Source organism: Zootermopsis nevadensis, unplaced genomic scaffold, assembly GCF_977971745.1.
Source record: "Zootermopsis nevadensis isolate Lab colony 2312 unplaced genomic scaffold, Znev_1.0 Znev_ptg000002l, whole genome shotgun sequence".
Classification (NCBI taxonomy): Eukaryota; Metazoa; Arthropoda; class Insecta; order Blattodea; family Termopsidae; genus Zootermopsis; species Zootermopsis nevadensis.
Genome location: NW_028259134.1, coordinates 6,424,088 through 6,450,581, shown reverse-complemented (window position 1 = coordinate 6,450,581; position 26,494 = coordinate 6,424,088). Strand labels below are relative to the sequence as shown.

Genomic DNA, 26,494 nt, shown 5'->3' with positions numbered 1-26,494 from the left:
TGAAGTTAATGTCATCGGTATATACCAGTTTTTGTGTGGATGTATTATATATGGTACCATTGTTTAGGATACCAGCATCCCTCATGACTTTCCATGCAAGTGCATTCCCATGCCTTCAGCTTTTATTTATTTCAAACTGCTCTGACATATTGTTTTGAATTTTGACGCTACTCTGAACTGTTTTCATTTTCATTATTTAGTCTGATTAGTTTTTAAGGTATTCCTAGGTGTAGCATATCATCAGGTAGTTTATTTCTGAGTATACTATCATATGTCACTTTAAAATTCACAAATATGTGGTTTGTGTCTACGCTATGTTCTAATGCTCTTTCAAGGATTTGTCGCAGGGAGAATATTTGATCATTTGTAGACTTGTCTGCTCAAAAGCCTTTCTGATAGTGGCCGAGTATATTTTCAACGAACGGTTTCAATCTCTCTTAGAGTATAGTAGAGATTTTATACCCATGTAGTTGGCTTCCTTTCTTAGGTATGGGGACTGTAATACCTTTATTTCACTCTTCTGGTGAAACTTCAGAATTCCGTACCTCCCCAACTTTTGTGTAACTCTGCTGGTAGACTGTCAGACCCCAGAGACATGTTATTTCTAAGTTTCTTAATTAAAGCAACTGTTTCTTCAACAGCAGGGGGTGGCTGGTCAGGATTTATTATTGACTGTGACTGAGGCTACTGAATATTTGGTTTACAGGGGCATTGCTCTGTATCCTCTCTGTTTAGTAATATATGAAATTCCTGTGCCCATCTACTGAGAACTTCGGTGTTATCATTTATCAGAGTTCCATCTTTGTCTTTACAAATTATTGTCCTTGGTTCATAATCTTTTCTTGTTAATTTGACTGTTTCGTACAATTTTGTTGTTCCTTTTCAGTCTGTAAGATCTTCTAGCCATTCTAAACACATTTTTCATAAGCCTGCTTTCTGAATTCCTTTTCTTCTAATCGTTTAGTTTTGTATTCTTCCCCTGAAGCTCTTGTTCGATGTCTTTGTAGCATAATTAGGCTTTGTTCTTCACTGTTGTTGCATGTGCACATTCATCATCAAACCAATGTTTTCTTACTTCCATCTGTTTTGTGCCAACCACTTCTTCTGTCGCTTTCGTTATTACATCTCTACATGTAGTCCTGCACTTGTCAATTGTAGTATCATCTTCTACTGCTGATGCTTGTATCTTATCAACATAATATTTTATCATATTTTCATCAAAAGTGCTTTTGTATCAAACTTTGCTTGAATGCTACTATAGAATTTTTTGCATTAGAAATTCTTGCTCTCAGCTTTGCTCCTACCAGATAGTGGTCAGAGTTGATGTTTGCTCCTCTGTATGTACGTATATCCATTATGTTGCTTATATGTCTTGTATATATTATGAAATTGTTAATTTTGGTTTGGTGTCGGTTCTTGCGCGCATGCACGCACGCACGCGCATACATATGCACACACAAACCCCAATTTGGTCTTTCTGTCTGATTGACTTTCATTATATTGGAATATGGGATTTAAACACTTGTTCTATTGGTCTGCCAGCCAGACTGACTGTAGTGTAGAGGTATGTTAATGCAATGCACAGGCAGCTGCACTGTGCATATATTGTGAGGCACAGCTGATTAAATACTGACTCCATTTACATATTGAAGCTGAACTACTATTTTTATGTTATGTATTAAATGTTAACAGCATCTTGTTCATGTGAGTGATGATAAAAGTCAGAATGATAAGTTTTGATGCCTTCTTGTAGATGCTGAACTAAGATCGCTGCAACAACAGCAACAACAACAGAGTGAAGAAGCTTTATCTACAGAAGAATAGCAATCATCACTACAGCTAGTTGATTCACCACCATTGCACAGTTGCATCAGAACTTTTGTTGGGTGGCTATGAAACGTCCAGGACACACTCAGTTATGTCCAGCAAGGACAATTCTAAATATTTGAATACTAAACATATTCCACAATTTCTTTTGCTGGTCTTATAGAAATTTGTGGAAGAACAAACTGCAGTGTTGTGCACAGAATTTCCAATCTCTTATGGAAATAAATACACATCAAAAATATTAGTGGCACTAGAGGTCAGTTCTTTTATTTGCCATAACACAGAAACGCCATGTTGAACATGTTGCTAAGAGCCAAATTTCGAACGTAGTTGGTGGTTGCCAATGTAAAAGAGTGCATTCATCAATTAGATAAAATACATTCAGTGTTTTACTTTGTGTGAATTATACAGAGCATAGAAAAAAATTAAAAATCAACAAATACACAAATGCTTGAGGTAATCAAATAATATGAATATTTTTAGTGCATTAATGATTTAAATTATTTGGTGGTCAAAGAGTTTACATTGATAAAGGTATGGATTTGTCGGTATGTCAACTAATGGGAAACACAGTAGTGGTACCTGTAAACCATCAGAAAAGTTTATATTAGTAACAACCTTATAATCACACAAATATTACATGCTTCAATACTGTGAGAAAGGAAGAACAAACATTTAAATTGTTTATTTAGAGTTTCGTTGTTTTCTTTTAGTAATAAATGAACTAATATCCTGAAACTTCAGAAAAAAAATAATTTTATTTCATAATGGATAAGTAGTGGAAAGAGTGTAAAGAGATGGTTTATAATCAATGAATCAAAATCCTGATCTGCCATACTGCACTATGAAACAGGTCTGATGGTAGCAAACTGTGTGTGTGACTGTATTACAGCGTTATATTATATGTATAAATATATGTACATCAGTACTGACTTTCATAATAATAATTTAATTTTTAGTGTTTAACAGAACCTGCATTCATGCTCTGAATGTCAGTATATTTCTGAACTAATCCATAGCTCTGTGTCACAGATATAGTTCACTGTCAAGGGTTTTGAAATTTCTAGCTTTTGTACTGAGTATGCAAATATGAGGTAAGTTAACTTTTATTACTTACTGTCTGTCTTTACAGATGGAGTGTAACTTATGCAGTCCTCCATAATATTACATTACATCCAGCACTTATTGGTTTTCATTTTATTTTCCTTAACAAACATAGTTTCAGAAGAGCTTCAAATTTAATATGTATATCTCTTGTTGATAAAAGCACATTGTCCTAGTAACTGTTCATCCAAAACAGTATCTTGTCAGGTTTTACTTATGATAGTAAAATAAAATTTAATTTCAACTGTGCAGGGAATGAAGTGTGATCACTTTATGCCATTGATAGTATAGAATACTTACCCACTGTAAGATGTAGGCCTATAGACAAAATTATTTTTCTATTTTGAGGTGATTATTATTTTCAAAAATATTCTTATATTATAAGCTTATAAACCCTTAATGCCTTAAAGCGTGGTAAAATTGGTAGTGTGTCTTTACCACATATTTACCTTAAGACATAAGATATAATTTTTAGGTGTTGTTTATTTGATTGTTACTGCATTTGCATTGTGTCAAATAGCTGCTCTAATAAACAAGCATGAGTCACAAATGATGAGGAGTGACCATCAATGTTTGAAGAAATATCAAAATGAGTATCCTTTAATTAGAAGTTCCAAACAATCTTGACTCTCTTTCTGAAACTGGATGTACAATATTCTGAATTAACAGTGCCATTAATTCATTCAAGTAATTCTGCAACAAAACCAGTAGAAGGAGTATGTCATTGTCCTTTGTTGAGCCATTGCCACTAGGCCTTTCATTTCTGATAAATTTTGTATCAGTGTATATATTTGAAGTATTAATAGACATATAACTTCACCCTTTTAGGTGTGGAGAAATTGCCACATACCATTTGGAACTATGAAAAATATTACAATAAGGTTGAAAATTCAGCATACTTGGATATTTTAGTTAAATGTATATTAAATCTGTTTCACTAAATGACTTTGCTGCATTCAGGTTAATTATGATTATGTACTATAAATATCAGCCACGGTGGTCTAGCGGTTAGAACGCTGGCCTTGTAATCCTGGGGTCTCGGGTTCGATTCCCGGCGGTGCCCGAATTTATAACTTGTGTTGGGCAAGGCCGTGGTCTAGGCAACACGGAGTTTTCCTCCGGGGGCTTCCCCGGTTTCTCCTGGGCATCCCAACAATTACTCCATTCACACACAGAAGAAGGCAATGGCAAACCACTTCTGGATCATCTGCCAAGAACGTATATGAACAGGTCCCAGTCCGAGAAAAGGATGGAAGGATCCTGTTCATATGGACCTGTCGTCAGACAGAACACTAAATAATAATAATAATAACTATAAATATAGTTAGACACAAACTCATATTAATCTCCTTCTGAGTAACTTTCAATCGTACTACATATTTGACACTAATAGTTGAATATATTGTAAGAAAATAATTACAATTTTTCTGACAATTATAAAGATATTTTTATATAAAATCAACATTAAAGAGGGCAACCTTCTGTCACAGTGTTACATTTTCTTAGAATGTAGTTGCATGTCCCACTGTGGAACAAAAATGAACAGTATATTATCATAATTACAGGCACAGGTGTCTCCCTTACATGTACTGAAAATATTTTAAAACTTATTTCCTGCCTATTTCCTTTTTCACTATGTACATTGTCTAGATTTTCTTCTTTTCTGTGTATTAGACATATAAATCTCACTTTCATAAAGCTCTAGTGGAATAGTCACATTGATTAATCACTGTAAGTTCCTTGAATTTCCAGTTACCAGATTTTTGAAGATGACTCTTGCACACATATCACAATTTTTCTGCTAATATCTTTATATTGTAAATTCTGATTGATGGACAATGGACCTGTTACAGGCACAGATACATGGTCTCACCCCATTGCAAACACTGTTCCACTATACACAATGTAGGCACTTGGGGGGAGAGGGGTATAGCTCCTACTCATTCTTGACCTCGACACCGGAAGGGGCTGAGTGGTCAGCATCAAGCATTGGCCGTGCTTAACCTCCAGGAAAGGCCCCTGGTACCCATTTGATAGGAGGCTGGGTGGGCCCCAGAACTGGTCTGAATGCAGAGACTAGAGTAAAAATTCTCTGCCACCATCGGGGATTGAATCCCGGTTGTCCAGTCTGTAGCCAGTCACTATACTGACTGGGCTATGCCAGCTACTCTCACCTCCATTGCAACAGTATAAAATACATGTAGTAGTATGATTTATCTCTGAAATAACTGATTGCAGCAGTAAATTATAGTGAGTTATACTCTTCAGGCCATTTTCTTTCCTTCTCAAATTACTTTACTCCCTTTTGTTTTCCAGTACCATCTATCCAAAAGAAATAAAGCACTTGAAATTTTGTAAGTCCCAAACCAGAAGTGATGTAAGCCTATAGCTGGTGTCATAATTAAATTCATAATCTCCTCCTTGTACCTGTCTGTGTGACTATTCACTCTCTGTCATTACTTCAAATTATTTATGCCAGATATCTGTTGAGCAAGGACACCAGTGTGCCTGAGTAAGTTGAAAAAAAATATGAATATTTCTGACTTTTCTGAGTCCTGTGAACAAGTGCAATGACAAAATGGAGGCGCTCAGTTGCACATGTTTCCTGATAGACAAGTTGATAAGGTAGGGGTCTCACATTGATACAAAATGACATTTGCAAGTTTGAGTTTTGATGTTTACTTGTATCTCTTTAATACTCATGTTGCATTCTTAAAAATACTCATTTAAACAGTGCAATTATACATTATTCAACTGTGTGTTTCAAAATTTCCACGCAGAATTCTTACCAAGAGCAACTAAAAATGGATTATAAAATATGTAGACTGTGATATTTGAAAGAAAATGTGTAATTGTTATTTATTTGTGAAGCATATGCAGCCCAGTAACCTTTGTCAATGAGCAAAAAGTACTCACAATTATTATAATCCACATTATCACTGTATTCGTGTTGTATTGATGTAGCTGGAAGTGCAATCGAAGCAGGTTCTTCTTTTATTTTTTCATAACTTGTTCTTCAGTTCAAAATATTCTGTCTTCCCATCTGATTTCTAAGAACCTGAAAATTAAAGTATACAAAACAATAATCTTGCCTGTTGTTTTGTATAGGTGTGAAACATGGTCTCTCACTCAGAGGGAGGAACACAGATTGCAGGTGTTTGAGAACAGGGTGTTGAGGAGGATATTTGGGCCTAAGAGGGAAGACGATGGAGCGTGGAGAAAACTGCATAATGATGAGCTTAAAAATCTGTACTCCTCCCCCAGTATTATCAGGGTGATTAAGTCGAGAAGAATGAGATGGGCTGGGCATGTAGCGCGCATGGATGGGACAAGAGGTGTGCACCGGGTATTGGCTGGGAAACCTGAAGGGAAGAGATCGTTGGGGAGACCTAGACGTAGATGGGAGGATAATCTCAGGCAGGATCTATGGGAGATAGGAGTTGAAGGAGACTGGATTTTATTGGCCCAGGACAGGGTCCAGTGGAGGGCTTTGGTTAATTCGGTGATGAACCTTCATGGTTCGGTAAGCCATCTAGTTAGTTAGTTAGTTCTTCATTGACACTTTTATTTGAAGGTTCCATGTTTCAATCTGACTATGGATGAACAATTTTTCCTGACAAGACCCATACATTAGAAGTGTTTTTAGTATGCCTGTTACTAATACAAAATATGAATTAGTGTGTTAGCCCTAAAAGAACTGTTTTTGAGACCTGGTATCTTTATTAAGATGTCAGAATCCATGAACTTTAACCACAGTTATCATTAAACTTGGTATGGACTTCCATTTTTCTTCAAATTAGACACACATATTGCTATCTTTGTTTAATAAACATCTGGAAAAAATAATTACAGTTAATGGAAGGTAGAGAATAGCTGCATATATAGACAAATATAACGATTTTAACTGATGTCACTTACATCACCTCCGGTTTGTAACTAGGAAAATTTCTATCATTTTTGTTTGCTCAGTGTACACTTGTCTATATATTACACAGTGCACTACATATCAGTTTCAAAAATTCTTATTTTGTGCAGTCATAACTCACTAAATTTTCTGTCTAAAGGTTGGATAATATATTATTAATTCCTCACAGGACTGGGATATTTCTCTTTTCCACCAAGTTTAGATCAGGTTAAAATTTTAAGCTGACCATTTACACCCATTTGGTGTTTCGTTTAAGATTTAGTGGAGTAGTGGAATAAGAAACCATTAGTGTAAATGTGGAGCCCCAATTCAATAGTTTGGAGGGTCTAATGATGTAGGCAGAGCTGACAGTCTGAAAAATCGGATTGGAACACTACATTATGTGGATGATCACCCTGGAAGACTTCAGTCTATTCAGTTACCATGAAATTCTTTTGAACAACTTTTGCAGAACAATTTACAAAATACTATGTATTGGGTTATTAAACTTTCAACAGACTATATCACTTTATACTTTTAAAATTGAAAATGTGAAAATTGTGAAAATTTAGTACCACTCAAAGTGAGATTCTCAATAAGGAAATATACACTGTGTACAGTTTGAACCTCATATAACACCCAATTTTCAGTCCACTTAGGTGAGCTCTACATAACTGTATTTTGTTGGCCATTAATGTAGTATGTGTACTTATCAGTACTATGTCAACTGTACAGATAACATAGCACAGAGAAATAACAATGACTGCAAAGCAAATGTTCGTAACCTTACAGACCCTGGGCTGCAGGAGGCCACCAATGGGTTCTACGTGGTCTGTGTACATTTTTTATAGTGTGTCATGTTGACAGTATTTGGCAGTACTGTTTGTTTTGTTTTTTTGTTCAACTGTGCAACATAACTAAGAATATTAAATTAATAACTAGGATGTGTTTTCTCAGTGACCACTTGCATTATATTGAAGGATTACTCAAGCCAAAGCAGTGCCACATCTTCCACTGACTGATTTTCTTGGAGGAAATGAATGAGTAATTTGTGAACCTGCTTGTACTGCAAAAGTTCATATCTGATCTGGAAGTTTTAACACAGTGTGTTGTGAATTATCTTGCCTGTTACACAGCTTTCTCTGAGTATTCTCCCCTTACATGTAGATCTACATACTTGTCTCATCCCTGCATAATATAATATATCTTCAATTGCTTCATATTTAGTTTCAGTCTGCAGCCTATAAGTTTATAAGAAAAATAAGGATGTAAGAGAAAGTGGCAGTGGCTTATTTTGAAGTACTGTACCAGTATTTTATTGAGAGACTGAGAAAACCAAGAATAAACAGTTTTACTGGCAAGATTGAAACCAGAAATTTCCTAAAAACAAAACAAGTTATAATCACTACAACACAATTCAGGGTGCTCCATTCTTTTAGACATTTTTGTACCATGTAAAAACAAAATCTTCGTGCTGTGGGAATTCTACTCCATTGTACCTAATGATTGATTAACTTGCTATTGGCCATGTACTTCTGATTACTGATTCATTGGATTTATCCACCATTCAAGAAGTCAGCATTATATGTAAGTCGGAAGTGCCAAAGTGGTGATATGTCTAGGAGCTTTCAGGAGCCTCCTGTTAATGCAAACAGATGGTAATATTTTTGAGTAGTTCTTATACAGTAATAATCTTATCCGTGTCTCTTGTATTGTATCTGTAATTGATCTTGCTTTTGACGCAGTACACTAGTAATAAAAAAATTCATTGAATACTCAAACACGTTCTACATACTCATACACATTGTTTAAAAAACGTTATTTGTTTTGAGCTAATTTGTTGTGTACTAACAATACCCATCAATTTATTGACTTATATTCAAGTTTTTAAAACTTGTTTTAAAGAATCTCTTCATCATTATTCAATTCAATACACTGATAATACATACAATAATAATGAAATAATAATAAAAAATAGTACACAAACAGATTAACTAAACTTATACATGTACAGTATTAAATATAACTGCCAAATACAGGCAAACCCAAACTAGAAACAATATTAACACAGAGCAAAATAAATGAATAAATATAAACAAAAACAAATAATCCACCTAGGAAAACACTAATATAATTGTAAAACGTTACAGAAACATAAAAAACAGATAACGAAGCTAGATCATCTATCAAAACAACCTATCTAGATCATTTCCCTTATTGAGAACGTGCGCTCAAGGGATAATAATAATTAATCATATATATAATCAGTTCACTGTATTTCGTTTATTACAACATGTGAATTTAAATTCTGTCTTTGTGATTGGCTTATCAAATGTTGTCATTCTCAGGCCAATACAAATTTAATTACCAGTCTTAATTTATTCTTGAATGTTTCATGTACATCACTATCAATCTCTGATATAAATTATTCTATTTCACACATATTTGAACTTACTAACAATACAAACCAAACATGAAGTCAACTATTAGTTTGTCACAGTTTCAGTAATCAGGAATGTGAAAATTCAAAGAGGTTCCTTTGTATCAAAATAAGCTAAGATACTAAATGTAATACTTATGTAATGCTTGCAAGAACAAGTCAAAGGCAACATTTTGCACAGATGAAATCCCAGGGTCAGATCTCTTCATCACTAATCTTTTAATTTGTTTTGATATTTTTAGCCACGTTTGGTCATAACATTTTTAAGTCCTTTCCCATTGAAGCAACCATAATTACAAAGTAATCACCTCTTAGTTCAATCCTTTCCAGTCTTTTAAATAATCATAAGTATGTTCAAATGATTCTTCTGTGTTCTATTATTTATTTTTACTGTTACAGATGTCACTCTTTATAAAAAGCATTGCTGCAGGGCAGTTCTCATGAAGTTTAAGTTATTAATAGATAACTCACCTTAAATTATATCTACAAGAAATATTGAACTTACGCATATTTTTCAGGAGTTACCACATAAATCTCAATTTCTAATCTGATTCCTGGTGCCCTGTGTGTGCATGTGTATAACACACTACTAGTAACGTGAGATTATAAACAGTATTTTGTGAAACTGTAGTGAACAATCTTATATTTATGTTATATTGGTTGGAAATTATGTTAAATTAAGAATTTAACAACAAAATTTAAAGGGGAAATAAAAAAAAATATAGCATGTGGTACAGAACAATGAGGGATTTAAGTCCCCTAGCTGAAGGGATGAAGTAGTTTTACCTCTTGTCCTTGTAACACATATTCATAAAATTAGCCAAATTATTATACATCTGTAGCAGAGATATTGCATGCAGTTTTATTTATGTATTTTTAATTTTACATATATAATATTGCAGAATGTATTCAGCATATTCTGACACTTCTTGTACTTTTGTATTAATTAGTACACTGTTCACTTGTAACTGTTCATGTAAAATTACTGCTGGCTGAAGTAGTGTAGTTCTAAAATTTCATTGCTGTAAATAAATACATAAATTTGTGATAAATTGTACATATGAAAACATTAAATCTAACTGTACGTATGTATGCATCGTAGTAAATATTCCTAATGTTAATAATATTTTCTACTTGTATATAAGATTGTAAATTATCTTTGTAGTGTATCCATATTTTAACATAGATATAAATGCTTTCAAAGCTTAAAAATATTACTGTAAAACTTATTATATTCATTGGCCTATATTATAGTACAGTCCATATTGTGTATTCCAGTGGTACTCAGCTAGTTTATAATTCACATGTTCATTGTTGACTATGCAACGGTAATGTTGAAAGGGTTATTGCTGCATGTTATAAGTTTGGTATAGCAAATTTCGTACTTCAATTATTTTTAGTGATTCTGTAACTGAACACAAAGTTTCTCAGTATTTGAATTTATTTTTGAGTGGTGTTTTTAATTGCGGGGAGGAGAATGGAATTGATATTCAAGTACTAAAATATAAGTTGAGTATTACTGGTGTGGGCCACAGAATGCCTCATTCAAAACAATATCTTAAATGTAATGTACGCTGTAAACATCCCAAAGTTCACTTAAATCTCTTGCTTGTTCTAACTGAAGTTGCAGTCTTATTAAATTGACAACACGTAGCCCTCGATTTGCGCCAGTTCAATTTGCACCGATTCAGAATAACGCCGATTTTGAAACCACCAAGTCAAAAAGTGAAAAAAAATATTTTACTATTATTTATAACGTTTTACAATGTATCTCGTACTGATTCTTATACTAAATCGTAATTCTTACATCGCTGATTTTGAATAAAAATTATAAATACAGTCATCTCTGCAATTACGTATGTTTCGTTAACGCGAATTTGCTCCAATGAGATCGATGAATCGGTAAAAGCTGTTTGTGAAATGCAAACTTTTGCATATGAGAGTTTGCTCTTAGGCGATTTCTTTCCTGGTGCTTTAAACTTTCAAACGACTAATTTAATCTCTGCGGAGGTACCGGGGTTATTTTTACTACGCGATTCTCTGTATATCGGCGTCTTACATGAATATTTGGGTGCTGGGAACGCATGTCATTGACTTCCCTTTGATTTACATTATGAAAGAGTTTCAATTTACGCCGATTCTGTTTACGCCGGTTAGTCCAGGAAGGCATCCCCGGCGTAAATCGAGGGCTACCTGTAGCTCTATTAGAGTTTCGTAAATTGTTGCTATTATGCAATTTATACACCATTAACATGCTGTTTACTATACAAGATATGAAATATATTAGATAAATAAACCTGGTTCTTACTTTGCGGAAACTACATCAGTTAACAAGTGGTATAAAGAAAGGGCAATACTGGATGCTAAGGGGTATAAAGCAAGGGGCTAGTCCAACTAACTAAATAACTAGATGGCTTATGGAACCCGAAGGTTCATCACCGAATTAACCAAAGCCCTCCACCAGACACTGTTCTGGGCAAACAAAATCCAGTCTCTTTCAAGTCCTATCTCCCAAAGATCCTGCCTGAGATTATCCTCCCATCTACGTCTAGGTCTCCTTAGTGGACCTTCCCCTCAGGCTTCCCAATCAATAACCAGTGAACACCATTTGCCCCGTTAATGTGCGCCACATTCCCCACCCATCTCATTCTTCTTGACTTAATTACCCTGAAGAGATTGGGGGAAGAATACAAATTATTAAGCTCGTCATTATGCATTTTTCTCAAAGCCCCATCATCTTCTCTCCTAGGCCCAAACATCTCCTCCACACCCTATTCTCAAACACCTGCAATCTATGTTCCTCCCTCAGAGTGAGAGACCATGTTTCGCATCCATACAAAACAACAGAAAAAATTATTGTATATTTTAAACTTTAGGTTTTTATAAATCAGACTGTAAGACAAACCACTATGAACTGAAAAGTAGCAAGTATTTCCGGTATTTGGTCTCCTTCCAACGTCCTCATGAGTATAATTTTGATTTGTTCCCAAGTATTTGAACTGCCACACTTAGGCCGGGTGCACACGAGCGGGAAATTGCCGCGCGTGCTCGCAGCGAGGAAACCCGTGACAGTGCACACGTAGCGTCATCGCTACGAGCACGCCGAAAACCTCCCACCAGTACTAGATTGGATGGCAACCAAAATGGATGTGTACTGAAGAAAACGTGTAGTTTTGTCTATTTCGTTTATGAATACATCCTTAAAAAACGCAATAGGAAGTATTGGACACACCCGTTGGTTAGTTCACGGCTGTTAAAAGGGGCGTTCGTGACAATGTTTATAGATTTAAGAGAAGATGAAAGTAAATTTCATAATTATTTTCGTATGAGCATAAAGTCGTTAGATGAGCTAGCAGCAAAACTGGATGCATCCATCAAAAGTAAAGATTCTGCGATAAGGCTTGCAATACCTCCTCTAGAAATGCTGGTTGTGACTGAGCTGTTGCGAGGGTTGCGAACCACGTGTGCACTGCCCAATGCTCTCACACAGACTGCTGCTTCGCGGCGATCGGCGAACTCGCTGCGAAGCAGCAGTGGTTGGCGAGCGCAAATTGCTCGCCGCGTCACCGCCATAGTGTGCGTGGCTCCATTGCTTCACATGTACTGCTAAAACGCGCGAGAAAATGACGCGGCGAGCTCGCCAAAATAACTCGCTCGTGTGCATCGAGCCTTAGAGCACAAGAAGAACTAAAATCAATATTATTGTGCGGTAGCGGATGCACTCAATGGAGTACTTATGGTACTATGAGCAGAGGAGCGTTCGTACTCGTTGTACCATCTTTCGGGAATTGAAGAAGTTGAACCGGTTTTGGTAGCTCTATCAATAAAATGAAGTAGCATTATAATCTACTTTACTACCAGTTTCCGAAATTTGACATTTTAGACTCCCAGATTCCTGCAGCCGTATAATCAGTGCAGTTATGCCTAGAATTAGGAAGTTTAATCTTGAAACGATATTTAGGGATAGAATGTGCATGCTGATACTCCAGAGACCAATGCAAGTTGCTTGTGCTTCTAAATGTTGTACAAGGGAATGGTCCAGTTGGTCAAGTCAAAAGGCACTTGTAAGATTGTGAAAGACTTGATAAATCACACACCCAATAAATATTATATAGGAACCAAGAAGCATAGGACTTAGATCAACCTAAGAAGACAAGCTTGATAATGTTGTTTCACACCTCTGTGACAGTTATAGTTCACAGATTTGTAGGTAGTTTTATCAAATGCATTTTGTGAGCTCTGTTTGATTTCTGATATATTTATGAGCCTGTGTGTCAGACATTTCTGAAGTCTTTCACAGTCTTACCAGCGTCTGGCCCACAGATTTCATTGGATCCACCAGGAAATACCACAGTGCTGCTAGACATGCTGCTGTCATGTGTATGTATGGTGGTATAAATTTGAACTGCACATTCCAATTTTGGACACATTTTGTGCAAATTTGTACAGTGTTTTGCAGCTCATATTTTGTGTGCGATTATTTCTAGATGGTGTGATGTCTGTAAATGATAAAAATTTCATGTGAGGTTATGATCTGACCAACTGGACTATTCCCTTTTATGAAAAATAATGTGTATTTATATACTTTTAAATTTAGAGCTTATGCCAGTTAGTGTGCAAATAAAAGTGTAAATATTATTGCTGATATTGGACCCTTGACCCATTTTTTTAAATGAATTAGTAAAGTGTAAATTTTGTACCAGAGAAGACACAAATACCCTTTTTTTGCACCCTGTTGTTATGCTGTTATGTATAAAGGAACAAACTTTGTCACATACAATACAGGGTATAAACAAAAGAATGGTGTGGTTTCAAAAGTTAATAAAAAATTTATTTCTCACCTGACGGTGTATGTTGTGCCCGTGTAAGGTGAGAAATAATCTTTGGTTTATCGTGGATTCATTTCTTATTCTGAAGCAGAGTTATATGTGACTTGTCACTGTTTCAAATATGTATTACAAAAATTAATATTAAGTTTAGAATTATAAATTAAAAACTATAAGTTGTGGTCTCACAGTAATATAAGTGCAAATGAAAACAGTAACTTACCGTCATCTAATTAAACTCATCAATCTGTAATTACAAGTTTAGTTATTCAAAATAATTAACCTTAGACCATATTAAAGCTACTTTGTACATGCTATAATCTTCCAGCACAATATGAGTGTATCCATTTTGTAGTGTCTTTCCAAGATAGCAGACATGTGTGTTTAACTTACAATTGGAACATTTTTATCATTCATCAGTATCAATTTTTGTATTATTTAATGTAACTCCCCAAGAGGGGCAGAGGATGTTCTTCCATCCTCTGCGTACAGACTGTCTCTAGGACCCACCCAGCCTCATCCCCAGTGGCTAAGGGGGTTCTTTCCTGGGGGTGAAGTGTGGCTGGAGTGTGACACTAAGTTCTCACTCCCTAAGTGCCAACATTGGCCTGTATAGGAATTGCTTTACTTTTACCTGCTAATTCATCATCGTGCCTATCTTCATGACAAATTAATGAAAAATTTATTTCATCCAGTTTCATGACTTTATTCTCCTCCCATTATACCTTACTTTATCAAACATATTTATTATGCCAAAAAATTAATGGCGAATTGGTTAGCACACTTTCATTGTTACTATAGCTGGGATGAAACTGAATGTTTTGCCTACGTCACTGTCTTACAGGTACAAGGAAAGCAAATGCATGTACTATGTAATCCAAATACTTACTGACCCAGGAGGTGAGAAAGCAAGCTACAAAGTACTGCCACCAGGAAATAATGTTTTTGGAATGGGCAGTATGTGCTTCTTCATCTGCCATCTCCTACTCCTCTGATCCCTTTGCCTTTTAATTTTAATAGATGTGGAATGCAGAGATTTACCGCTACTACTGTACCAGGTTCAAATCTTGGCCCAAGGACTGACTATCCTGATTGAAGTTTCTTATGGTTTTCCTCAGACCCTGTGAACAAATGCCAGGATAGTACTTAAATTAGGCCACACCCACTTCCTTCCACATTCTTTCCAATTAATTATTCACTTATCATCCTATTATTCAGTGCCCTATAATCTGATTGTTGGAAATCTACTTTAATAAACCCTAAATAAATAATTTCAACTCTAATTTTTATAAATGAATGTTGTATGTTTGTTTACTTTTATTACTCTGTTCCTAAAATATATTGAGTGGGGTTGCTTGTGTAGATGTCCACATGCAGTCGGGAGCATAAAGCTGGTGGTGTACCAGTTGGACAGGCAGAACTGGCTGTTCCGACAGCCATCGCAGAGGCCGTTCAATGTGGAATGATATTATGCACTATCTGATGTTGCAGCACACAGGCTGACCCTGTTTTGCTATTTTGCTCGAGTAGAGGAATGTGTACCCAACATCTGTGGAGTAGTTCAGCCCTGTAAGTACACACGTTACAAATTACACCAGCTCTTGATGTATCTAGTAAAGCAAGTAAAGTAAAGCTGTCCCACTATACGCCATGTAGGCGCTTGGGGAGAGTGGAGGTATAGCTCCTACTCATTCTTGACCTCGGCACTAGATGGGGGCGAGTGGTCAGCGTCACGCTCCGGCCGGCTTTACCCCCGGGAAAGGACCCTGGTACCCACTGGAGAGGAGGCTGGGTGGGCCCCAGAGCCGGTCTGGATGCAGAGGCTATAGGAAAAATCCTCTGCCCCCATCGGGGATCGAACCCCGGCCGTCCAGCCCGTAGCTAGTCACTATACTGACTGAGCTATCCCGGCTCCTGCTCTTGATGTATCTAGGAACATTAATGGTATTTATAATTAATGAACATCTGCAGAAAGCTATCCTTGGGCTTCATAACATTCCATTTGCATCATGGTGAAATTAGTTTTATTTATAAATTAAACATCTGACAATCTGGTATCAGAACCAAAGGACTCGATACTGCAAATTACAAAGGCTGCCATTGGACATGGCTTCAAGCTAATTCCTTCAACCTCTGATTTGTACAACTGCTTATCTGAGACGCAGCTTAATATCCTACATTCCATTTGTTGGTCACACAAGTTATCTTTTTCCATTACATTTCTTTATCATAATTCTGTAAGCATTTCTTGTGTCACCCATCCTAACTACATGTCATATTGTAAACTCCATTTTTATTTCAGTACTGCATGGTCATGGTGAGACATGTTCCTCGATAAATCTGACAAACACTTAATTTTGAAGACAAAGATTTCAGAGAAATGGTGCAACTGTTACTAAATTAAATATGGTTTTCTTTTTAAACACTTACAAAACAGTGATAATTATTGGGGTTTTGTTCAGGGTGATATGGTGTATTTTTTATGCACAGTAATGTTGTCTGAAAGCAGCTAAATGTGTGATTAAGTTTGAGAAATAAATAACATGGAAAAAGTATGTGATGAATTTAAGGAAAGCTTACAAAAGAAACAAAAAATTAATGCAGTAATGAGGAATAATATGAATAAAAATCTGAATTAAAATGCCCATTAGACAAAGATAAGTTGGCCTGGATAGAAAGATGCGTATCTTTAGACGTTGATGGAATGCTTTGAGGAATTATTAAATTTACAAAGTATTGTTGAGGACAGTACAGAAAATTGTAGTACGTCAGACAATGTTATATCTGTTAACAGCAATAACACAAAAGAAAAATAATATAGCACTACGATATGACAAAATATCTGTCAACGTGATTATCATGGTAACAAGTCAGGACCCATATTGAATCAGGAGAATTTTTTTTATAGAAAGCAGACCATCAGAGGACTCCTGTAAAGGAATTGCCAAACCAGTTTACAAGAAGGGAGACAGAAAACTATAAAAGAATTACAGTATTGTGCCAGACATTAAAATTTGCAGAAGAATACATTGTAATGCAGTAAAAAATTTATGGTCTTGACCTAGACGCAGCTGCTCTCCCTGAGCTGGAACACGCTCTTGCTGCCATTGGTACAGTTGCCGGAAGCAGTTCTGGAATTGCTGTGGCTGGAAGTCACACGGAGCATCTTGAGTTGCAGCAATAACGTCTTGCCTCTGTTGAAACGATGACCTCTCAAATGTTTTTCTCTCTTGAGGAAAAAGACATCGGATGGTGAGAGATCATGGGATTAAGGTAGACATGAAAACACGACAGTATTGTGTTCAGTGAGCGATTTTTGCACAGGAATTGAGAGGTGTGTTATCATGCAATAGAATTATGTCACTAGTCACTGGTCCACTCCTGCAGTTGGTGCAACTTTTGTTTGATCTTTTCTTGTTCAGAGTTGAGTCTTGAATGAGTTTATGACTAGAAAAGGATTTTAGAACCATCTTTAAGATATTAAATTATATAAATATGTTATAAACAATAAAGTGAGGCAAGCAGCTCAAAATATGGTCCAGGTTAATTTGAGGTATTTGAGGTTACAATCCATCAAGCATTGTGAACATTTATTTGAATTTCTGACAAATTATGAGTGAGTGTACTATTTGGTGAAATGTAAGACTTCTAGTGGTGATAATTAACAAGCAAGTGTATCCAGTTGTAAAAGACATTCTAATAACAAACCTGGGTGTAATTCATTGCTGACCACTCATGATGATACCTCTACTTGTCATCAACATCACATTTAACTCTGAAAAAGCCGGTCCATCGTTGACGTCAACTAACTCCAGTAACATTAAAGGTGGGGAAGACTGCATGCAAGGCTGGATATCATTTACATGATATTCAAACTGGCAACAACAACCGACGAAATATCAGTCCAAATTGTTTCTTATTCCTAAGGAAAGAGTATAAAAATGTAATTTCTAACCTTGCAGTTTTAACTGTGGATGAGAGTACAGATATGGTAACATACAGTACAGCTACCAGTTTTCATCAGATATGGATTCCAACCTCTAACTAATGTAACAGAAATTATTGTTCTGTATATTGTGAAAACACTGGTCGTGATTATGCAATCATATGAACATGTAGGAGTTGAGGTTTACACGGTGGTGAGTCTGAAGATAGACTACACTGTGCAACAATGCAAAAGACAGCAATTTTCATATGAAAAAATGTGAAAGAACCATTTAAAAGCCTGATTTAAATTTGAAGAAACTACATGAAATCACAGAAGATATCACTCCAGCTGTAATATAAAAGAACAAGTTAGGAAACAGGTACGACAGATAAAAATATCGAAGCAATATAGAAACAATTTTTTAATAAAAATATACTAATGTTTACAAAAAACTCTTCTTCAGAGTTCATAGTGGATGATACAACCAATTTCCACTGTTCACCTCTGCAGTTGTTGTCCTAATACGTGAATCCATGTTGTTGCTGGATTGGTGAGTACAGGTGTTGTTATAAAGTATGGTCAATTCCGGGGTGTTTGTGGCCTCTCATGTCATGCTCTCGATCTGTCCGAAGGTCGCCCTGAAAATAACGTACTTTATTAGTTACAAGAGCATCAAACTCTTAAAATATGCTACATATCTTGTAGGCTGTTCATAGTGTATTATAGCTGGCAACTGTGCCAAATGTGTTGCTGTGTATTAAATAATTAAGTTTTTCTTCTTTTGTATATTTGAGGACTGACTAATAAAACATAATTTAATGTGTAAGACAAAAATAAAAGCAATGGCCATTAATATTGTAACTTGAAGTACATATATTTAAGAGAACTTGTGTTAAATTAATGCAGCCAAAATATCGTCACTTACTGATCTTGGGCGCTGCTACCAGGTGTCTTCGTCATTGGTCTAATTGGGTATGAGTATGGGCGCAATATATGTGCATATCTGCAAAATGAATTACAGAGACACATATAAGTATATTCAGTTATAGTGTAACTTATTTATTTTGGTGTTGCCTCCATCATCAGGGCGATGAATGTGCACATACCAGACTGGGTAAAGTTACTGACTGTGAGCCATGTAACAGGGAGGGAAAAAAGTTTCTTTTTCACATTTGTGTCCAAACTATTTCTTGGATCCATCCAACCTCCATTTTTGTGTGTTACTGAAATATTTTGCTTTGTGATTGTTTGATGCGATCGTTTATTTATTTTATTTTTAGAGTAATTAAAAGAACCTTTCCTTCTCTGAACATACATGTGACATCAAACAAACAACAGAATTGCAATTATTATAATACGAATGCTGTGATAGTTTTAGCATGTTCAAAAAGAGCAACAGATACATTTTTTGTTAAGTGATTAAGTTATTGATCTATAGTGTAAAGAATTTCAGAATTATTTGAAGAGCCTGTATTGGCATAAAGACAGATCATCTGCTGATGGACATAATACAGCTGGATGAACACAGAACAATTGAGCTGAACCACTTCACCAGTTGATGCATTCATTTTCTTCTTTGCGTTTGACATGTTTGTTCTCTGTGTATACAAAGTGCATAATGGTCTTCTGAGATGTACCACATATTCTGGTATATATTAACCATTTCCATCACCATCGCGGAGGCAGCTCCAGAATGGTGAAACATCAATATCTACAATATGTACAATTCAACATCCCAGATGACAGCCATTTTCATAAGTGTTGCTGTGAGAACATCAAATCTCACATACATATTGGGTTGAAATCGTTTGTCAGTTGAGGTTATGTGTCGATGCGTATCGAGGTAGCAATGACATGAAGAGCGACCAGAGGTATACTTACATCCTGTATTTTTAAGATTGTAATATTGTTCAGCCATCTGTGCCACTGTCTTGCGGCTTTTCAACTAATATTTTGTATGCATTTCTCTCTCCCATGTGCACTACATTCCATCCAATCTATAGATCATAATACTAAATGCTGATTATGAACATACAAACATATTTTACCACATCTCAGTGGAATGAATTCTAATTGATGCACATTTTGTGTTAGTTTGTAAATCATGCTTTAACTCTTAAAAGACAACCCTCATCTAAGTAATATTTAAAAATTTAGTCCTTCCTGGAGGTAAAAAAACAGCAAAAAACAATTCACCATTACAAAGATCAATTTGTTAATGCTGTTCGAGGAAATAGTCACTGTTTGTACTGAGAATCATACTGGAGCCATAAATACAAAATTCAGAGTTACTGATTGCTGAAGCAAGTGGTACGTGTAGATCCCACTGATCTTTAAAGGGTCAAGCATAGAATGAGTTTTACTGAACGAGTAATTTCTGTTCTATTGCTGCTGGCAATTTTAAGCTACTGGTAAATAAGCACTGTGTGCAGGTCTGCAGCATCATTCACATAACTGGCTGTGTTGGAATGAAAAGTCTTAAACATTGTGACAGGCGGAATATTATCTCAGCAAGTTGAACAGGAAAAGAGGAAGAGGGATGTTTAAAATCAATTAAAAGTTGCTTTATGTTTCTCAGATAATTGTTCAGATTGGAGGTGATGTTTCTTTTCATCTAGTGGAACATTTCACTAGACGTCATTCTCACAAATGCTGTTACAAGTTGTATGGGTTTAGGGGTAGTACATAGAATTTCACTGTGTACATAACTGAATAGTCTTTCCTTGAACTGTGCAATTACGTAATTGTCATTCGTCTGTTGATCAATTCTGTTTTCCCCGTGTTGGGTTTTTAACGTTGGCAAGACTGTAACCTTGGCTTCCTTCCGGTTTGTGTTTGATGATGAAGAAAGTTGTCTAGACCGCCATTATTGGGTGTGAGCAGGGTGTGAACAGGCTGTGATCGATATGAAGTGCATTCATGTGTAAGTTTGAACTTTGAAGTTGTTTCGTATGAAGTTGTGTTAGCGGGGACAAGAACCTTTGCTGTTTGTATTCCATCAGCATTTAAGTGTTTCTTGTGTATCAAAGATCTCGTGGGAAAGTTTGGTGTGGAAGGAAGACAGAGCGGTTGCTCCCACTTCGCAGTTACAGCCAACAGGGCTGCAATTTCTGTACTGTATTTGGTCATACTCCCATCAAGGAGCTCCCTGAATGATATGGATTGCTGGTGACAGTAATTATGTCCGATTGTCTTCCAGTTGTGTCAGCTAACAAGTTTTTTTTTTTAGATGGCGGCACCAGTGCAATTAATGCAATCTGCTACATGTGCTAAGCCAAGAACCGATGAATATCCTGGTCCATTTGGATTTGAAATTCAGATAGATGGTGGATCTTCAAGAAAGCAGAGGGTGGTATGTATAATTTGTAAAATTGTTTTTCACGCGTTCAAGCTCTCTTGTTGTACTTGTCATGTATTTAAGTACTTTCATTGAAGAGATTGATTGTTTCTCATTGATATTATGGTATTTTCCTTATTTTTATAAGAAGACGTACATGGCATTTAGAAAGTACTTCTCTTGAACGGATGTATCACTGCTTATAAAACACTTCATTCAGGATAGATGATAACTTAGTCAATCTTTGAACCAGGTGTCTTCTCAGTTCAAGCCTCTAATGCTTTAAGGAAATAATCCTTGTTTGAAGCCAATAAATACAAAGTAAAAATCTTAAAACTTTGCATCCTGTGTAGTGTATTAGAATATGAAATATGCAAACAAACTATTAATACTATAAAAAAGACACTAATGCCATACACGTTTCAACCTCAAGAGGTCATTATCAGTGGCAACAGGGAAATTAATTAATTTAATGTAAATGGTTTAAAATTGGTCTAAATATGGTTTAGAAAACAAGTCATGAAGTGGAGTTATTTTACAAAAGCATATCAAGCAACACTACACTAGATGTTGGTTTCACAGGAGTTGAACTCTGCACTTAGCTATTGATCCGATATTCCGGTGGCCGTAACTGGTCTGTGGCAAGTTGTTGTTGCGTTGTCCATGCCTGTGAACTCCAACGAAGCTTGGGTGTTGCAGATCTTGATCAAAGGGATTGAGATATTTACACTTTCACGTTACAGGTGCCTATAGATATTAAGTGGATGCGTACGATGTTGATGAGGGCGTTAGACACATCCTTGCTGATGGCTACCACCGCTCAGTTCTTTTACCTGAGTAAGGCCAGTAGGAGGCACCATTTTTTCATTGGAGGATTATGCTTCATGACTATGGCCTTGATATTGCTGGTATGTGACACGTAGGCATAGGTTTCGGTGTTCATGAGAAGTCACATTGCTTACATTCCTAGTCTGTTCCTGCAGTGCATATATATATCTCTCTCTCTCTGCGCCTTCCCTTTCCTTTTATATTTATGTATAATTATTAAGATTGGATTTTAATGTCCTGCGCATTTGCCGTAGGTATAGGGCCAGAGCTGTTTGTCTCCTAAGACGTCACAGGCATGTTTGAAGTTTGTTAGAATTTACACCTTTTATATGTTTGTTATATCACATTTTAAATGTGCGTTTTTTATCCTTGTACTTTTTAAATTAAAATTAATTATTTGGTTTTTCCGTCAAATCACAATGTATTTAAAATAAGATAATTAAAATAATTAAAATATCATTCTGTTCCATATCGAATAATCGATTTACAATTGGAACATTTACAACATGTTTCGGTTTTATTAAACCATCATCAGGTGTAAAATTATATTAATAAATTTAAAACCCAATTACAATTTTTTACAATTTTTTCGTAGTGTAGTTTATTTGTTAAAAAATTGTAAAAAAATTGTAATTGACTCGTGACTTGAACTGTTTGTTATCTGTGACCGTCGATTTTCCAAACGTGTTGTATGTTAATGCATTCATTTTCATAATTATTGAAATTATTAAAGGACTAATGGATATCAGCAATTTGTTTATTATAATCTTATGATGTCATAATACTAATACTTATCCAAGAATTTTTTGTCTTGTAACCAACTAGATGGCTTACCGAACCCGAAGGTTCATCACCAAATTAACCGAAGCCCTCCACCGGACCCTGTCCTGGGCCAACAAAATCCAGTCTCCTTCAACTCCTATATCCCATAGATCCCTCCTGACATTATCCTCCCATCTATGTCTAGGTCTCCCCAGCAGTCTCTTCCCGTCAGGCTTCCCAACCAATACCTGTTGCACACCTCTTGTCCCATCCATGCGCGCTTCATGCCCCGCCCATCTCATTCTTCTTGACTTAATTGCCCTGACAATATTGGGGGGGGGGGGTAAAATTTTTAAATTCGCCATTATGGAGTTTTCTCCAGACCCCATCATCATCTCTCCTAGGCAGAAATATCCTCCTGAACACCCTATTCTCAGACACCTGCAATCTGTGTTCCTCCCTCAGAGTGAGAGACCATGTTTCGCACCCATACAAAACAACAGGCAAAATTATTGTTTTGTATACTTTAATTTCCAGGTTCTTAGAAATCAGACAGGAAACAAAATATTTTGAACTGAGAAGTAGCACGCTTTTCCGGAATTTAGTCTCCTCCTGACTTCCTCATGAGCATCATTTTAATTTCTTATTGTCGTTCCCAAGTATTTGAACTTTGTCACATTTACAAAGGATTTATTAGCCACCCTAAAGGCCGCCATTCACGATCGCTCCATTCGTCCAAATGGCGCGGTGTCGCTCCAAAATTGTACCGTGAATGCGGAAACTGAAGTCCATTGGCGTGGCGGGCTCGTTTGGATATTCTGTCGAACCATAATCCATCCCATCACTCCATCGCGCCATCGTATCGTGAATGGGGGAATCGGCGATCGAGCCACTCCAAATCGGTTCGTGAGTGGCAGAAACGTGGTCCATTCTCATGCCAGTCTGCCACGAGCCTTCGTCCAGTGAAGTCCAAACTTGTACAATGTCGAGTCGTAAGTTTGTTATTGAGGTGATTGAGAAATATAGAGAGTTGCCATGTTTGTGGCAGATAAGTAATGAAGACTATCATGATAAAGCTAAAAGAAGCTTAGCAATGGAAGAATTGGTGGTTTTATTTAAAACCAAAGATCCTACCGCCAACAAAGAAAATTCCCTTAGAAGTTGCTTCAGAAAGGAGCATAAGGACTTAAATTGCTTCTATTTAAGAGCCATTGCTTTGACCACTTTCGTTTTGGTTTTTTTCTTTTAATATACAGGCATACTGCCGTAGCTAGTATCAATTCTTCGTCCATCGCAAACACCACGCACTTCACAGAGGGACAACAAACCGCGACTGGCGTGACGCGACCGTGAATGTAGTACCTCTTTGGACGACATGAGTTTGGACGTCATCCATTCGGATGTCATCCATCTGGAGCGATCGTGAATGGCGGCCTTAAGATAATTCTGCCCGCCTGTCTGCTGACGAGATACTAAGATGTACTTAGTTTTTTCTTAATTTACCTCTAGCCCCACCTGTTTACTGGCCTCTAGTAAAACTTCTGTGTTTCTCTTTATTGTATTTATATTGTCCCCCAATAAATTAACATCATCAGCATATGCCAATAGCTGATGTGTCCCATTCAATTGCAAACCCTCCTGCCTATCTTGGACTTTCCTGATGGCATATTCTAGCGCAAAGTTAAAGACCGTTCTTGATGAAGAATGACTCAGATACATATTTACCTACTCAAATTTTGCTACAGGTTTCATTTAAGCACATTTTTATTAGACTCACTAGCTTCTTTGCTATACCAAATTCAATAAGAACATTATATAGCCCTTCTCTCCACAGAGTCATAGGCTTTTTTGATACCTATAAATAGCTGATGTACAGTCCCACTGAACTCCCATTTTTTCTCTAGTATCTGAGGAATGCAAAAGATCTGATCAATTGCTGATCTGTTTCGTATGAACCCACTCTGATGATCCCCAATAATTTCATTCGCATATGGGGTTAATCTTGCCAAAAGAATGTTTGGTAGAATTTTGTGTATAGTTGATAGCAGAGAAATTCCTCGGTAATTACCACACTCAGTCTTGTCCCCCTTCTTATGAATAGGAATAATTATGTATTCCTTCCATTGTTGTGGCATCTCTTTCTTATCCCAAATTAACAGTATAAGCTTGTGGATCCTCATATGCAACCCTTGCCACCTGCTTTAGTTAATTCTGCAGGAATCTGGTTTACACCTGGAGATTTATACCTTTTCAACTTCGAATGGCTTGTTCAACTTCATCTAAGCTATGTTCTGGCACCATCAGTTCAGCTGTATGTATTTTAATCTGTCTAATATCACCAGTCTCCTGAACATTGAAGAGCTCGCTAAAGAAATTTTTCTACCTATTCACAATTTTTATTGGATCTTGCAAGCAAATTGACATTATCATCCTTTACCAAATTGGTCTGGGGTTGATATCCATTCTTAAAGTTGTTAATGCCTCTGTACAGGTCTCTGATATTTTTTTCCTTATTTGTCTCAAGTTCAACAATTCTGACCTTCAGCCATTCCCATTTCTTATTCATAAAACTTCTACTAACTTCTCGTCTCACGTTGCATAGATTATACACATTTGTTTTGTTTGGGTCCTGCAACCATTGAAATTTTGTTTGCTTCCTTCGATCTATTAGCTTGGAACATTCTTCATCAAACCATGTTTTTTTTTCTTTCTCCTGTAGTATCCTAGTTTTTCTTTGGCTGAAATTTTGATGCAATTACTGACATTTTCCCACTCGCTGTTGATGTCCACACTTTCATTATCTTCATTTGTCTCTAAAATTTGAAACCTATTCGAAATTTAAACTTGATATTGTTCCTTCGCCTCTCCCTCACTTAATTTTTTCAAATCAAATCTTTCAGTGTCGAAATTTTGCGTAGTTTGTCTACTTACTGAAAGCTGCCCCCTCACTTTTGCAAGTACCAGATAATGGTCAGTGTCACATTCTACTCCTCTGAATGATCTCACATCAATTACATTTGTCTGTCTTCTGTTATCCACTAAAACACGATTTACTTGACTGTGTGTGCTACCATCAGGAGAATTCCAAGTGTTTTTATGAATATCACGGTGTGGAAATTTTGTACTTTTTACAATTAAATCTTTTGACACAGCGACGTTTACTGCTCCAACACCGTTATCATTTCTGAGTGCATGGAGGCTCTCACTGCCTATTGTGGGTTTGAAGATATCCTCCCTCTGAATTTATGCTTTGAAATGCCCTAGCAGAACTTTCATGTGATATTGCCAAATGTATGAAATACTGATTGCAATTCTTCATAAATCTACCCTTGATATGAGGCGCTGATACCACGTCACAGGCGAGCTTTTTAAAGACAAGTCCTGCACGTGAAGAACAGTAGTGCCGTTGAAATCTTCCAGTGCTTACAAAGGCCAACACTAAAAGGTCAGAGCATTCTCATGTAGTACATCGTTTCCGGGATATATGAACGTCATTCTGAAACATCAGAATTCCCTGCCAGTCAATATAAGAACACAC

The 26,494-nt window shown here is 36.4% G+C and overlaps 2 protein-coding genes and 1 long non-coding RNA gene across 16 annotated transcripts in view; 2 read left to right on the top strand and 1 right to left on the bottom strand.

Annotated features, from left to right (window-relative positions):
• Nucleotides 1–10,898, top strand: part of LOC110830504 (dual specificity calcium/calmodulin-dependent 3',5'-cyclic nucleotide phosphodiesterase 1) — a 686,314-nt gene extending 675,416 nt beyond the window's left edge. For all 7 annotated transcript variants that reach the window (XM_087348470.1, XM_087348484.1, XM_087348486.1 and 4 more), the window contains one exon: nt 1,754–10,898. In XM_087348470.1, coding sequence (XP_087204596.1) covers nt 1,754–1,824 — 71 coding nt within the window. In that variant the 3' untranslated portion in view covers nt 1,825–10,898. The remainder of the gene's footprint in view (nt 1–1,753) is intronic.
• A 7,534-nt stretch (nt 10,899–18,432) lies between these two features.
• LOC110830498 (uncharacterized) lies at nt 18,433–19,947 on the bottom strand. The gene is made up of 3 exons (XR_015537373.1): nt 19,820–19,947; nt 18,955–19,032; nt 18,433–18,667 (listed from the first exon to the last, which is right to left on the bottom strand). It is a non-coding gene; the product is annotated as an uncharacterized LOC110830498 (long non-coding RNA).
• Nucleotides 19,948–20,805: 858 nt separating this feature from the next.
• Nucleotides 20,806–26,494, top strand: part of LOC110830497 (uncharacterized) — a 32,175-nt gene continuing 26,486 nt past the window's right edge. For all 8 annotated transcript variants that reach the window (XR_015535050.1, XR_015535062.1, XR_015535061.1 and 5 more), the window contains exons 1-3: nt 20,806–20,952; nt 21,259–21,381; nt 22,110–22,274. Coding sequence is in view for 2 of the 8 variants with exons in the window: in XM_022065516.2 (XP_021921208.1) it covers nt 21,259–21,381; nt 22,110–22,274 (288 nt within the window). In the remaining 6 variants the exon portion in view is untranslated. The remainder of the gene's footprint in view (nt 20,953–21,258; nt 21,382–22,109; nt 22,275–26,494) is intronic.